The following is a 16,508-nucleotide window of genomic DNA, read 5'->3' on the forward strand; positions in this document are numbered from 1 at the left end:
TCGGGTCATCCTATTTCAGAATGAGAAATTCCTCCTGAATACACTCAGCAAATTTCTTTCCAACCAAGCCCTTAATGCTATGGCTGTCCCAGTCAATGTTGAGAAAGTTAAAGTCGCCTACTATTACCATCCTATTTCTCTTGCAGCAATCTGTAATCTAATTCTAACTGCTCCTCAATTTCTCACTATTTAGGGGCCTGTAGTACATTCCTATCAAAGTGAAACCAAAGAGAAAATGCTGGAACATCTCAGCAGGTCTGGCAACACCTTAGGGAGAGAAAAGAGCTAAATTTTTCAAGTCCAGATGACCCTTTGTAAAAGCTATCAAAGTGATCTCTCCCTTCTTATTTTTCAGCTCTACCCAGATAGACTCAGTGGGCAAACCCATGGATATATTTCCTCTCAGTACTGCATGTCATACGCAATGTGGTTGGTGTTTTGTTATGCTCTTGACGTAGCATAAGCTGCTTCCTTGATGTGCACTCTGACAAAGGAAGGTACAGACTTGGAGATAGCTTTAACACATTTCTTAAACTGTTAACGATTCTCCTACTTGGATTTGACTCTCCTGTTAATGCTGCTATAGCTACTCAGACTGATGAACCAGTCTGCTACAATCCACGTGGTGGGTGTGATGTGTTCAATCAACCCTGTGTACTCACTAAGTGTCTCCACTGGAAAGAGAAAGATCATGTGTGCTGTGTCCTTATATATGGATTGGTGTAATGCCCCCCTGTGGTAGTGTCACCTTGTGTGTGTCGTGAATGCCCATTGGTCGTGTTCTATCTGACTGACCTATTGGTTGAATGTCTGTATGTCATGTCTCTGGTGCTCCCTCTAGTGTCTATCTAGGTGTAGTGTGTTCACATTAACCCCTTATGTATTTACAGTGTCCTAGTGTATCTATATTAACCCCTTGTGTATTTACAGTGATGCATATCGCCACAGTTGGCTTTTAAATGCCCTCGGAAATCGTCGATCAAGCCACTCAGTTCAAAGGCAATTAGGAATGGGCAATAAATGCTGGCCCAGCTAGTGATGTCCACATCCCATGAATGAACTTAAAAAAAATGCACTATGGAATTTTAAAGGTACCAGTAAATGCAAGGTTCTGCTATCATTGACATGCTTGCACTATCCTTGACTATATTTCTTCACAATTCAATTCAAGGTTGAAATTCCTTTATCAAACAATGCTTAGTCAACATAACATTCTACTTGTTATTTGCTACTTTTGAGTGCAAACAACATTAGACGTGATCTAACTAAAAAAAAACAGAGTCCGTTTTGGGAGGGATTAGTAACGCTGTTCCCAGCACGCTTTTGTTTTCAGGCCTCAGTGGGGACGCCCAAATGAGGCCCCGCTCAGTGCATTTCCTACATGGAGGAACTCTACTCGACCCTCCCCCACACAGCCCCTCCGGACCTATCCAATGCCCATGTCACCTGTTGGGAGGGGGTCCTTGAGCCCCCTGCATCTCATATGCGCAGGGCACCCTTGGGTCCGATCCAGGTGTGGCAAAATGCCACCTGGGAACCATGGCACTGCCAGCCTGGCACCCTGGCAGTGCCCCTGCCAGCACTGCAGCACTACCTGGGTACCCTGACACCCAGGTTGCGCTGCCAGGTGTTGGGGTGGCAGTGCCAGGGTGCCTGATTGTCAGTTGCAGGGTGACCAGGTGGCATCATTAGTGCCAGGGTGCCACCCTGCCCAGAGGCCAACCAGGGGCCTCCAATAGCCTTGAAGACATCCCCGTGCCATTCCGTCTAACCCCGTTTGTGGGAATCAGTGCTAAAGGTGTCACCTCGGCAAGGCTGGTAGATCCCGGGTACTGGTTAGATCTGACATCGACATAATTAAGTGAGCTGGTAAGCTCACTTAACAATGAACGTTTGGATTCCGCCCATTATAATGATTATTGGGAATCTTGGAAGAGGCCTCTCGTGGGATCTACTGGCTGCGTCCTGTCACGATTCTGGCGGGGTGTGGCTGGTAAATCACGCCCTATGTCAATTAATTGGAAAATCTAATTACATCAATTGAATATTCTAACTGCATCTTATGAACAGTTTCTCACAAGGGGACTTAGTTAATCGATTTGTGTGTTCATTGTTCCAACATTTCAAATGCTTAATGGGAAAATGTGTATTTAACTGATAACCATAGATTGGTTCATTATGTTTATTTGTTCATGCTCTGTAGTTGTTCAGTTGTTGATTCCCTATCCTCAATGGTCAGAATCAAAAAATATTTATCATTATCTGTGTCTACTATAAAAAGCATTGTGATGTAGATATGTCTGAGTGCGCTTGCTGTCAACTTTATTGATCATACATTCCTATGCTTGCAGTGGAAAAGACCTCTGCAAATGTGTCACAAATTTATTACACCCCGCTGCCTGTGTCTGTTTATTTGGGACATTTCCTGGGTCTGCAATGGCCAAAAGAACTGTGTGGACTGGATCTAGCCTTCTCCCACTGAGAGGCAAAAGGCCATCCAACATTCCACAGTGCTATTACAGGCGGAAACCCTTGGACTGCACAATATTTGGGACAAGTTCCTGGCCAGGGCAAAGCAAGAACTGCAACTTTCACCTTGTCACATTTACAGCAGCAAAATGGCATGGCTAGAATTTTTATTCAGCATGTCCAAGCTTCTCTTCTCAGCTCAGATGTGCACCATTAACTCTGCTGATATGTAAATCAATGTTCTCTACTTATATCTCTTATTGCAAATGCAAACAGGTCTGAGTGTTTTGATTTAGAATTAGCCCACCAAGGAGGGGACAGCCCTTTCCAAACCTCCACACCACAAACTCAAACATAAAACGTACTGGAATGGTACCACCATGGCAGGTTTCAGTTACATGGAGACAAACCGCGGTTCTTCTTAGAGTAGAGAAAGTTATAGGAAAATTTGATAAAAGTCTTCTGAGTAAATAAAGGGAAATTGTTTCTCGTGATAGAAGGATTATTAATCAGAGGGAACAGATTTAAGGTGCTTGGCACAACTTCAGAGGCAACATGAGGAAAACATTTTTGAAGTCGCAAATTATTATAGGGCCGTAATTGCTGAGCTCCGGGGCTGCATTCTGGGTGGTACCCCAAAGATGCACTGAGGAACCCTCCCAAACAAGGATTGCAAGGCAGTTGCCTGGAAAGTTCAAACTTCCTTTGGGCAATTGCCTGCACTGGGAACCATACAATAATGCTGACTTAAAGGGGGCAGCAGGGTAGCAGGGGGCAGCAGGGTAGCATGGTGGTTAGCATAAATGCTTCACAGCTCCAGGGTCCCAGGTTCGATTCCCGGCTGGGTCACTGTCTGTGTGGAGTCTGCACGTCCTCCCCCTGTGTGCGTGGGTTTCCTCCGGGTGCTCCGGTTTCCTCCCACAGTCCAAAGATGTGCGGGTAAGGTGGATTGGCCATGCTAAATTGCCCGTAGTGTCCTAATAAAAGTAAGGTTAAGGGGGGGTTTGTTGGGTTACGGGTATAGGGTGGATACGTGGGTTTGAGTAGGGTGATCATGGCTCGGCACAACATTGAGGGCCGAAGGGCCTGTTCTGTGCTGTACTGTTCTATGTTCTCTGTTCTAAATTGCATACTTCAGATAGTTCTGGCTGTCATACAGTAATAGATACCCAGAAAAAAATTAGAAGAATTAAAACCACTTGCAGCTTCTAGATAACAATTGTCATGATCTCTCTCACCCCATGACTATACATGGGACCCCCACGCCCCATCCCCCGACCTATCCAAAAGGGTATGTAATTCTGCAACAGACATCCTACCTCTCCAAAGGGTGCCCTACCTCTCTAAATAACTTCAGCAGCTTTAGACCTTCTCCCGAACAGTGTAAAGCCCACATGTCAGAGGTGGGCAACCTGTGGCCCGGGGCAGCCCATCAGGGTTTTGAATGCAGCCCACGAGACATTTTGTTGACTGGTGCCCACGTTGACAGTTGTCACATTCCTCTGGTTTCCATCCACGTAGCTCTTTTCCTACCAGTATGACTGAAGTGATATGTACTTGAAGCAAGAAGTGAGGTGTACTTAATCTTATTCATTGGGTCATGGTTAGTGAACAAGCCTGATTTCAATCTTGTGCCCACTGAGATGAAGGAGGGCCACTCATACAGCCCACTCACTGGCCGAGGTTCCTCATCATTCCTGTTTTGGACAACCAACTAGTGAAAATTGGATGTGTTTGATGGCAGCTGCACTCTAACTTGTGCAGTTGACAATGTCAACCAGCTCAAACTGCAACCTTGCCCCCATTTCCATCCCTGGAAAAACTGTGGGTACCAGGTTCAGGGGCAGGGCTTCCTGAATTGAATTGTCTTTGTCGTTTTGACTTTGTCAAGAGATCCTCTCCGCCTTTACAAAAATTCAAGCCTGAGCGTCTTATAATAAACCAACTGGCTATTCTTCATTTTCAATTTCAGCTTGCTAGCAGGAAGCTGACAAGAAACTCCCGACCCAAAACAAAAAGGCAAAGTGCCATTGGATAGTGGGATGTTTCTCGGCGCTGCAGCCGCCGACAAATACCCTGCCAAACGTGCCCGACAGCAGACTTAGTTTAAAGTCCATTGAATTGTGGTCATGACCCTTCTGAAGGGCCATAAACCACGATTCCTTGTAAAGCTGGCCCGACTACATGAACATTTTGGGAGACTATGAGATGCCTATCCCCACAACGGAGTGCAGTGTGTGGGCTTGCGAACTACGCCAGCCCACAACCTTAAACTGTGCTGGCACAATTTGGGTGCCCTGGGGATGATGCCTGGAATCTTGGAATCGGGACCCAGTTGCCATTTTTAAAAAAGATTTTTCCAATTAATGGACAATTTAGCGTGGCCGAGCCACCTACCCTGCATCTATATGGGTTGTGGGAGTCAGACCCATGCAGACATGGGGGGAATGTACAAACTCCACATGGATAGTGACCTGGGGCCGGGATCAAACCTGAGTCCTCGGCGCCATGAGGCAGCAGTGCTAACCACTGCGCCACTGCGCCATCCTCAATTACCATTTTTAAAGGTTTACAAAGTCCCCTCGGCTCTGTAAAAATTTCAGACCAATGTCTTACTCACACTCTACCTTTGTTTATCTTGAAATCGTTTTATATTCACTCTATCACTAAGAAAGGTATGGGATGAACTACTGACCGACTGCCTTTGCATCAGGTATTTTCTGTGGTTACGGAAGTTGCAGCTAAGTCTCAAATTATCCACCTTCTGAAAGTTTCACTGTTATCTATTATCAATGGTATGGCTGTTCTTGTCACCTTACTCATTTAAACTACCAGTATTGTTGGAATTCCCAAAGGAATTCTGATCCTGGGCAGGTTTATATTTCAGCAGCAAGCTTTGGAAATTGTTGGCAAAAGGAAAGAAAATGCAAAACAATGTTGCAGAAATCAAAAAAGCAAAATTAGAATTTTAATTGCAAAACAAGATTATCAATAAAGTTCAACAGCAATAATTAAGAATTAAAGTGGAACAGGCAAGGTTACATAAATTAAGCATGTACCATTTCACGGGGGTGAGCTCAGTGCCAAGAGTTCAGCCCATATACAGAAAATCTAACTGAAGTACTTGAATCACTTGCTAGGCCTTGTTAAACAATTTGGCCAGGATTTTACAACCCTCCCCCCAACCTTCCACCGATCCACTGCTGGTTTCCCCACCATTGGCTGCCAGTGGGATTTTCCAGTCTCACCAAACTCAATGGCCATTTACATTACTTGCCGGTTATGTCACCAGAAAAGACGGCGCAAGGTGGGGTTACCTTTGGTTAGACCAGAAGATCTCGTCAGTGGGAATGGCAGGTTCCTGCCCTTTGTTTCACAGCCTAAATCTTCTAGTATATGGGCCTGCAGACCCACTTTATAAATCATTCTGGACGTTAGTGAGGCTTGTGCCAGGAGCAGAATATTCTAAAATTTACCCTCAAAATTTCCTATGGTAATTGATGCATTAAAACTGAATGTCAACATTGTGCAGGCATGAAGCTATCAATCATTCTATCTTACCTCTTTTGTGTGGGTGTGAAATGACACTGACATATCTAGCAGAAGTTTCCTATGCTCCACTCTTCGTACAAAATCCTGAATCCGCACTTCTAGGTGTCGGGCAGCTTTGTAGATCTCCTCAGGATCACATTCTCCCGTCTGAGCTAGTTGCTCTGCTGCCTCCAGCAGCTTATCAGCATTTGTGTATGTATTCTGGTTAAAAAAAATGAGAAGAAAAATAAATGGATTTGCGAATTCTGAAAGCTCTTGTGGGGCTGTTTACTCTCAATACAACACACCCATAGATGATCTATTAAGCATAAAATAAATCGCACAAATCATTCCCTTTAGTGAAAGAGCAAAAAAAGCATCTGGGAGAATAACCAGCATAGATTAAACCTTCCACAGTAGATACCAAACAGAATATAATCTTTTGAAATGTAACATTGCTCCAACAACACCAGAACGTCATGTACATTAATACGCAAGTTTGTGCTTATCTACAAAATCCCTAGAATCTTTAAGAGTCACTATTCATGTGATTTGATTCACACAGGGCACTCCCACAGCAATTTGTCTTTGACACAGAACTATTTTCCAAACCAAGTGCACAAAGTACTGGATCAATCAGATAATGTGACTCAGTCAGCATTGTCTTCCAACTTAAGAGGAAAATAAACTATTACTTTATAAATGTATGAACTTTCTTTCTCTCTCTCTCTCTCTCTTTCTTCCCTTCTTTCTTTCCAAAGTACTGTGTGCTGCATTGTCAGAAAATTCCTGTTTTCTTCATTATCTGTGAAAATTTGCCAGTCATCCTAAAGTTGAAATTTTCCCAGACCCTCATGTCGGCACAGCCTCATATACAGTGAAGAACTCGCTGTGAGAATTTCAGGTCCACTGGCTATTTCTGATAAGTCACCTGATGTGTCAGAGGTCACCAAACCACGGTGTCTCAGAAAAGCTCATCCCAAATGCAATCAACCCTCAGGTAGCACACTATAATATGCTTATTCAGATTTATCAGTGTTGATATCTGTGATAGTCACCACTGGCAGTATTATATGTTTTATGGTAAGACACGTATAGTAGAGGTACATGGGTAAATCCCTGCCTGCTGGCTCTGCACAGTAGGCGGCGTATAAATGTGTGTGCTCGCCGGTGCTGCAGCCATTCTGGTTCCAGCCACACGAGGCACAACATCTTTGCTCAATAAAGCCTCGATTATTCCACTACTCTTGTCTTTGTGGTAATTGATAGAGCATCAATTTATTGAGCAAAGATTTTTAATACGATGGATCTTCGCATCAAGCCTGACCGCTTGCAGCTGAGCCCTCAAGCAGCCAACGCTACATCCGCTTTTGACCACTGGCTAGTCTGCTTCGAAAGCCACCTCCGAACATCTGCTGAGGAACCCTCGGACTCCCAGAAGCTCCAAGTCCTTTATTCACGGGTGAGCCCTGACATTTTCCCTCTCATCCGGGATGCGCCCACTTACTCCGAAGTGATGGAGCTCCTGAAGGGACATTACGTTCGACCAGTCGATCAAGTATACGCCAGACACCTCCTGTCCACGAGACAGCAACTCCCCGGTGAGTCTCTGGACAATTTCCGGCGTGCCCCTCACATCCTGGGGAGGAACTGTGACTGCCAGGCAGTTTCGGCAGTCCAGCACACAGAACTTTTAATTCGAGTCGCCTTCGTTACGAGCATGAGGTCTGTGTACGTCCGCCAGCGGCTACTGGAAGGGGGTACGTTTGATCTTACGGGAACTAGGCAGCTCGTGAACTCGTTAGAAGTGGCCTCCCGTAACATCCAGCCGTACGCCCCCGACCGTACGGCGCCCTCATGGGCGTCGAGGGCCCCACCAGCTGCCGACTCCAGCCCACCGCAAGCCTGCGCCGCACAGCAGCCAGCCAATCCTGGGGGGCCCAAGTGCTATTTCTGTGGGCAGAACAAACACCCCAGGGAGTGCTGCCCGGCGTGGAGCCCGACCTGCAACGGATGTGGAAAGAAGGGACACTTTGTTTCTGTTTGCCAGGCCCGGTCGGTCGCCGCTGTTTCCAGGCCCTGCACCCCTCCATGTGCGACCCAGGGGCGCCGCCATTTTCCTCCTCACAAGCCACATGCGGCCCGTGGGCGCCGCCATCTTTGATGCCACCCGCCATGTGCGTCCTGTGGGCGCCTTCATCTTCGGTGCCATTTTGGACGGCGCCTCAGGACCCCTGCTCGTCTGGCCTTTCATTGCCTGCCGCTACCTCCACCTCCGCTGACCAGCCCGGGACCCCTCAGCATCTGCCACAGCTCGCCCCGATCACCTTGGATCAGTCCTGGCCCCACAACCTTGCGACCGCAACAACGACGGTGAAGATTGATGGGCATGAGACAACCTGCCTTTTTGACTCTGGGGGCACAGAGAGCTTCATCCACCCCATGACGGTAAGGTGTTACACTCTCGCGGTACACCCCGTCACCCAGAAGATCTCCCTGGCCTCCAGATCCCATTCTGTGGAAATACGGAGGTACTGCATCGCGACCCTCACCATCCAAGGTGTAGAGTTTAGCAACTTCCGGCTCTACTTCCTCCGCCACCTCTGCGCTGCCCTGTTACTCAGCCTGGACTTCCACTGCCACATCCAAAGCCGAACCATAAAATTTGGCGGACCCCTAACCCCCCCCCCCCCCCTCACCGTATGCGGCCACACGACCCATAAGGTCAATCCACTTTCCTTGTTTGCGAACCTCACCCCGGATTGCAAACCCGTCGCCACCAGGAGCAGACAGTACAGTGCCCAGGATCGGACCTTCATTAGGTCGGAGGTCCAATGGCTTCTGCAGGAGGGGGCATTGAGGCCAGCAATAGCCCCTGGAGAGCTCAAGTGGTAGTAGTAAAGACTGGGGAGAAGCACAGGATGATCATTGACTACAGTCAGACCATCAATCGGTACACGCAGCTTGACGCGTACCCCCTCCCACGTATATCTGACGTGGTCAATCAGATTGCTCAGTATCGGGTCTTTTTCACAGTGGACCTGAAGTCCGCCTACCACCAGCTCCCCATCCGCCCGGAGGACCACCAATACACTGCATTCGAAGCAGATGGCTGCCTCTATCACTTCCTTAGGGTTCCCTTCAGCATCACTAATGGGCTCTCGGTCTTCCAACGAGAAATGGACCGAATGGTTGACCAGTACGGACTTCGGGCCACCTATCCGTACCTAGATAATGTCACCATCTGCGGCCACGATCAGCAGGACCATGACGCAAACCTCCAAAAATTCCTCCAGACAGCCAAACTCCTTAACCTCATGTATAATAAGGAGAAATGCATGTTCCGCACCAACCGCTTAACCATCCTTGGCTATGTCGTGGAAAATGGAGTTCTAGGGCCCGACCCCAACCGCATGCGTCCCCTCATGGCACTCTCACTCACCCACTGCCCCAAGGCCCTGAAATGATGTCTGGTGTTTTTTGGCTACTATGCCCAGTGGGTCCCAAATTATGCGGACAAGGCCCGTCCACTCATTCAGTCCACAGCTTTTCCCCTGATGGCTGAGGCCTGCCAAGCCTTCAACCTCATCAAGGCAGACATCGCCAAGGCCACGATGCACACGGTCAACGAGTCCCTCCCCTTTCAGGTCAAGAGCGATGCATTGGACGTGGCTCTGGCAGCCACCCTCAACCAGGCGGGCAGGCCCGTGGCCTTCTTTTCCCGCACCCTCCTTGCCTCCAAAATTCGGCACTCCTCTGTCGAAAAGGAGCCCCAATCCATTGTGGAAACTGTGCGGCATTGGAGGTATTACCTGGCCAACAGGAGATTCACTCTCCTCACTGTCCAACGGTCGGTTGCCTTCATGTTCAATAACACACAGCGGGGAAGATCAAAAATGACACGATCTTGAGGTGGAGGAACGAGCTCTCCACCTATAATTACGAGATTTTGTATCGCCCGGGGAAGCTCAACGAGCCCCCTGACGCCCTATCCCACGGTACATGTGCCAGCGCACAAGTGGACCGACTCCAGGCTCTCCACTCTGACCTCTGCCACCCGAAGGTCACCCAGGTCTTCCATTTCATCAAGGCCCGCAAGCTGCCCTACTCCATTGAGGAGGTTAGGACCGTCACCAGAGACTGAAAGTCTGCGCAGAGTGCAAGCCGCACTTCTACTGGCCAGATCAAGCGCACCTGGTGAAGGCCTCCCGCCCCTTTGAGCGCCTCAGCATGGACTTCAAAGGGCCCCTCCCCTCCACCGACCGCAACACGTACTTTCTGAACGTGGTTGATGAGTACTCCCGGTTCCCTTTCGCCATCCCATGCCCCGATATGACTTCTGCCACAGTAATTAAAGCCCACAACAGCATCTTCACTCTGTTCGGTTTCCCCACCTATATCCACAGCGATCGGGGATCCTCTTTTATGAGTGATGAACTGTGTCAGTTCCTGCTCAGCAAGGGCATTGCCTCGAGCAGGACGACCAGCTACAACCCCTCGGGAAACGGGCAGGTGGAGAGGGAGAACAGGACGGTCTGGAATGCCGTCCTGCTGGCCCTGCGGTCTAAAGATCTCCCGGTCTCCCGCTGGTAGGAGGTCCTCCCCGACGCGCTCCAATCCATCTGATCGCTCCTCTGCACCACAACTAATGAGACCACTCACGAACGTGTGTTTGCCTTCCCCAGGATGTCGACCTCCGGGGTCTCGCTCCCAACATGGCTCGCAGTTCCTGGACCCATCCTCCTTTGCAAGCATGTGCGGACCCATAAGTCAGACCCTTTGGTCGAAAGAGTCCACCTCCTACATGCGAACCCGCAGTACGCCTACATGGCACAACCCAACGGGCACCAGGACACAGTCTCCCTCCGGGACCTGGCACCCGCTGGATCCCCACCTGACACCCCCCCCCCCCCCAGTTGCCTCAGTCACCCCTGCACCACTCACCCTCCCTCCAGCGAACCTCACCGCATCCCAGGCCCCAGGAGGATCCGTTCTCCCACTTGTTCCATTCAGGGGTGACGGAGACGAGGACAACACGCTCCCGGAGTTGCAGGTGACCATGTCGGCGCCCACATCACCACCGGGACTGAGGCGATCGCAGAGGAGGGTCAAGTCCCCCGACAGACTAAACTTGTAATTTTTTTCCACCACCCCCGCCGGACTCTTTTTTTTAACGGGGGTGAATGTGGTAGTCACCATTAGCAGTATTATATGTATTATGGTATGACACGTATAGTAAAGGTACATGGGTAAATCACTGCCAGCTGGCTCCGCCCAGTAGGCGGCGTATAAATGTGTGTGCTCGCCGGTGCTGCAGCCATTCTGGTTCCAGCTACAGGAGGCACAACATCTTTGCTCAATTAAGCCTCGATTATTCCACTACTCTCGTCTTTGTGGTAATTGATAGTGCATCAATATCCAATATTATAGATAATTAATATTATTAATAAACACATTTAGAATATAATATAACCACAATTAGAAATGCTAACATGACATTAGCATGCTTCAGCACACATGTATGCCAGTAGTTACGTAAAGATTCTGGGCTAATTCATGGTTTCTATTCTGCGTAATTCATATGTAGCCTAAAGGATGCATTACAAGATTATTATGATTACGGTTAACTTGAAAGCAATTGTTATATAAATTCTGGAAAATGAACAGAAAGTTATCATCAATTTTGCTTGGGAGACTTTATAAAATGTTTGTTTCAGTCCCACCTTGCCTCAGGCTGCAAACGACAATGTCAGCTGACTCAATAATGTTCAGTTTGTTTCTGGGACTGGGACAGAAACTGATTCAGGGGTCATAAAGGTAGAGAAGTTTATCATCATGAGAGATGGGGGAGGTCATTTTTGATTTTGGCGGACATTGGGCAGGGAGTGGGAGGAGAGATTTAGAGGGGAGATGTTGACATAGTGGTAATGTCACTCGCCTAGTAATCCAGAGGCACTAGCTAGTGCCCTGGGACATGCGGAAACCGCAGCTGGTAGAATTTAATACATTAAAAATCCAGGGCGGATTTTTCCCAAAATTTGTCAGTGTCAGGTTTAAATTGAAAACTGGCATGTATGTCTCCAGATGCAAAGCCGAGTTTTCACTCCAGATTTGCTGGCACTTAGTGTACTGAAAATCTGGGGCATGGTTTACAACATCTTCAAAGAGCCTTCTGATTTACACTAAAAATAAACCTCCACTCCCCCCTCCAATGACATGGAGGACATCCCAAGCATCAGGGTACACCCCCCCCCCCCCCCCCCCCCCCCCCCGCCACCACCACCACGCAGTATTGGGGTTCTCCAAGCTCCCGCCACCCCCATCCACAACAATGCAAGCATCTGTGCACTCTCCTCCTTATAGACATCGGGGCACTCCCCACCCCACACCACACCCCAAACATAAGGGGAACCTGCAGAGAGCCCACTCTGGCACTCCTGGCACTGCCAAGATACCAGGGGCTCTGCCTGGCCATATCTCTCACCACCCAGGCTCCAGACTTATCTGTACGTCCCCAGCATGGTTTTTGTTTTTGAAAACTTAAGTGATTTGTACCAGCATGACATCACGTCAGCTGGGTGGGATAGTACAGAGAACATGGAAGTAGTGGCATTAAGTGATATTGTAATTTATTGCAAATCAGGCTTGCACACTTCCTGGGCGTGAACCTGATCGTGCCATCGGAGGAGGGAGGGAAAGGTTGCGTTCTGAAATCTCACTGGTGCTAATCCTGTTTTTGGCCTCACGCAATATTTAGAAGCCATTACGGGCTTTACGTCTGTGGCATCTGCTAAATCGTGGCCTCAGTGTTGAAAGCTAGTCTCAGTAAAAGTGCCATGAAACGAGCATTGATTTGTTGTAAAATTGTTTTGGTGGAGGAGATAGTGGCATAGCGGTGACATTGCTGGATTTATAATACAAGAAAATGCTCTGTGGACACAGGTACAAATCCTATCAGGCAGCTGGATGAATTTAAATGCAACTAATTAATTGAAACCTGGAATTGAAAGCTGGTACCAGTAATGGTGACTTTGAAACTTTCATTCATTATTGTAAAAACATTTGGTTCACTGCAGTCATTCGGGGAAGGAAATCTGCCATCCTTACCTGGTCTGGCCTAAGTGTGGCCAGTTATGTGGTTGACTCCTAGTCGGGAGATGGGAGTGGAGTGGTAATGCCACTGGACTAGTAGTCCAACTATGCAGGCCAATGCTCTGGGGATACAGGTTCAAATCCCACCATGGCTTTTGCTGGTGGTCAACTTCAATTCCAGAATAAGTGGTCTGCCATTTAGGACTGAGATGAAGGGGAATTTCTTCACTCAGAGGGTGGTGAATCTTTGAAATTCTCTCACCCCCCCCCGAGGGCTGTGGATGGTGAACCATTGAATATATTCTAGACAGAGATTGATAGATTTCTAGTTAATTATCGAGGGATATGGGAATAGTGTGGGAAGATATTGTTGAGGTAGAAGATGATCTCGTTGGATTGTGGAGCAGGCTTGAGGGGCTGAATGGCCTAATCCTGATCCTATTTCCTTCTATTCAATGATTAGATGGCCTCTTGGATATCATCAATTGGGGGACTAAATTACTTTGGTGATGGTCCCACAATAGATTGCATGAGCTGTCAGCAATAAATGAGCATGGATTGGCAGCTGCGCAGTAGGAAAATGGGGGTTTGTGCAGGAAACTGGAAAGCTCACCTTCCAAGTCTCACTTGCGGGAATCATGGCAGAGCCACCAGCAATGGCCAGGATGATGTTTCTGGATAAGAAGAGTGGCATAAAATACGATAATTTAATGTCTTTTTGGAAGGAGAGTGTGTGCTCTATCCAGCATATGACAAAAAATGTATGGGCTCGAAATTCATTACAGGATCCAAACTTCAATGTCTTCATGAGGTGCTTGCTTGGTTCAGCAGAACACTGGCCCTCTGTTCCGAAGGCCCCTGCAAGGATAGTGAGAAGTTCTATTTTGCAATATTCATCTTTTTACCATCCCATCAATACAGGAAAGATCTACCATTTATTTTGCGTGATCGCAGGTCATCATTGCTAGTAATACAGGTGTTGAAATGGAGATGACACTGGTGGAGGCATCTTCCTTTCCCATTAGCTATACAGGTATGGTGCCGCAAAACTGGCAATATCAGGACCAAGGAAAAGACAGATTTTGGATCATGTGGTTTGAGCCATGGGCAGTTCAGGTCAAGACACATTGGATAAGGTCAAGAGCCACCAAATCTGGCACCATCCAAAATCTGGCAAGAAGAAAACGTACCCCATCTTGCTGAACAATGTTAGAAAATCTGAAGACAGTAGGCCAAGCTGTGTTGAATGCTTGGGAGTCATTTGACTGTTCCAGACTATTCCTGGCTCTGTGTGTTATGTAACTCCAATTGTTTTACTGTTCATTTCCTTCACAAAGTATTGCATTATTTAAAAAGAGAATTCAGACTAATAATCAGTAATAACAAACAGAATGCAAAGTATTGTTCAGTATTAATGATTTAAGACTTATAAAAGTAGAGACAAGATGAGGTGTCATTCTTACCTGAGCTACTTCTTCAAAATCGTCATGTCTTTTCTGAAGAGCACGGGCTCTATGAAGTGACTTTCCAACCCCAGTGTGTTTACTTAGAAATGCTTCCCCATGGTTTTCTATCCAGTCTAAAACCTGCAATTAAAAGAAAATGATGACACACAAGCAGAGCGACCAGCAGAAACAAATCATTGTAATACATAATACTGCAATCATTTTATGTATTAATGTTGTTTGATTAGGAAGACGTTTTCATGAACCCACCAAGAAACGTGTAACTGGGGAAATAGTTATGATTCAGAATAATAAATTTGTGTGAAGCACCAGCGAACTGAATCTCTTGAGACATGAAATGTCAGGTTTGACGACCAAGTAGGTTTGACGACTGTTCACTATCGAACAGGAAGAAAAGTATCTGGAGATTGTTGCTGTACTGTCAGGTTCCTTTAACCATGTAACCCCTGTTTCAGCCAAATCCCATAGGTGAACCTACACTCTCTAAATCATTGCTAGTGCCTCCAATTGCCCTGATATCTTGATAGAACATTGTAACAAGACCAAAGACAATACGCTAAAGATTCCTTTTCAATGACTTCCGATACTGGTTCTGTCCCATGCTTCTACGAGATCCTCCTTGACATTAAGAGACAGCAGAGGATAGCACATGACCTTATTTTAGGCTTTACATGTCAAACAAATGTGTTAAAATGCAAATGAATAAATAACGGCTGAAATATAAATATGTATTTATGATAGTTTTACACATGTTGAACTGCTCATAAAGTAGAAAATAATATATCGCAACTATAGTGCTAGCATTATCACCATGATTACTTTTCATATAGTTATTTAATTAATCTTTTCGTCACTAACTACAAAAGCTGTCTGTCTTAGCAGACCTGTGCCGGATTTTTGCCAAGGAGGCAGAAGCTCGAGTTGGGTAATCTCCAAATTCTGCAGACCCGTTTACGTGGAAACAACCCCCCATGCTTAATTTTCAGGGGGTTAAGATTGAATTAAATTAGACCTGCTGCCCTAGAGGCAATTTGGAGGCAGCCATAGGGCAAGAGAGTGCCGAGGTGGGTGAGTTAGAAGGCCTACTTCAGTTCTCTGAGACATTGGTTTAGTTTTATAAAAGGTTGTTAGGCCTCCTAGCCCTCACACCCACATCCACCCCTCCTGCCTCCCCCATACCACCTCCATTCCATCTCCATTGCCACTGATCCAGTTTTCACTATGGGACTCCTCAGGAGCCTGATTACCTTAGGTCATCATGGGCACAATTTCCGTGGTCGGAATCTTCCCCCGGTAGTTTCCCAATCACTGATGTGAGACTCACTGGTCTGTAGTTCCCTAGCTTGTCTCCACAATCTTTCTTAAATAGTGGGGCCACATTAGTTGTTCTCCAGTCCTCTGGCACCTCTCCCAAGGCCAGAGAGGAATTAAACATTTGGGTCAGAGCACCAGCAATCTCCTCCCCTGCCTCCCACAGCAACCTGGGACACAATGCATCCAGACCCTGGACATTCGTCCATTGTTAAGCTCGTCAATACCTCCAATACCATGTCACTCCTGGTGACAATTTGTTCAAGAACCTCACAATCTCTTTCCCTGAGTTCCTTAACAACCTCCTTATTCCCTTGGGTGAAGACAGATGCTCTCTGGCTCCATCCACAGATTTCCCCCTTGGTGCTCACAGACTATCTTGAGATTTTCCCTACTTTTACCAGCCAGAGTTTTCTCATATTCCCTCTTTGCTCTCCTAATTGATTTATTAAGCTCCATCCTGCACTTTCTGTATTCTATTAATGTCTCTGCAGACTTGCTCCCCTTATACTTGTTAAATGCCTCTCTTTTCCTTCTCATCTTATCCTGAATGTCTCTGGTCATCCATGGTTCTCTGGGTTTGTTACACGCTCTTATTACCCAAGAGGGAACATATTGGGCCTGTACCTTCCCCATTTC

General features: G+C 47.1%; 1 protein-coding gene across 6 annotated transcripts in view; it reads right to left on the reverse strand.

The window, feature by feature from the left end:
• The window catches only part of kalrna (kalirin RhoGEF kinase a), a 1,222,490-nt gene that overhangs the window by 495,993 nt on the left and 709,989 nt on the right, over window positions 1-16,508 (reverse strand). For all 6 annotated transcript variants that reach the window (XM_038789521.1, XM_038789520.1, XM_038789517.1 and 3 more), the window contains 2 exons: window positions 14,556-14,678; window positions 6,031-6,222 (listed from right to left, as the gene is read on the reverse strand). In XM_038789521.1, coding sequence (XP_038645449.1) covers window positions 6,031-6,222; window positions 14,556-14,678 — 315 coding nt within the window. The remainder of the gene's footprint in view (window positions 1-6,030; window positions 6,223-14,555; window positions 14,679-16,508) is intronic.

Source organism: Scyliorhinus canicula, chromosome 2 (genome assembly GCF_902713615.1).
Source record: "Scyliorhinus canicula chromosome 2, sScyCan1.1, whole genome shotgun sequence".
NCBI lineage: Eukaryota > Metazoa > Chordata > Chondrichthyes > Carcharhiniformes > Scyliorhinidae > Scyliorhinus > Scyliorhinus canicula.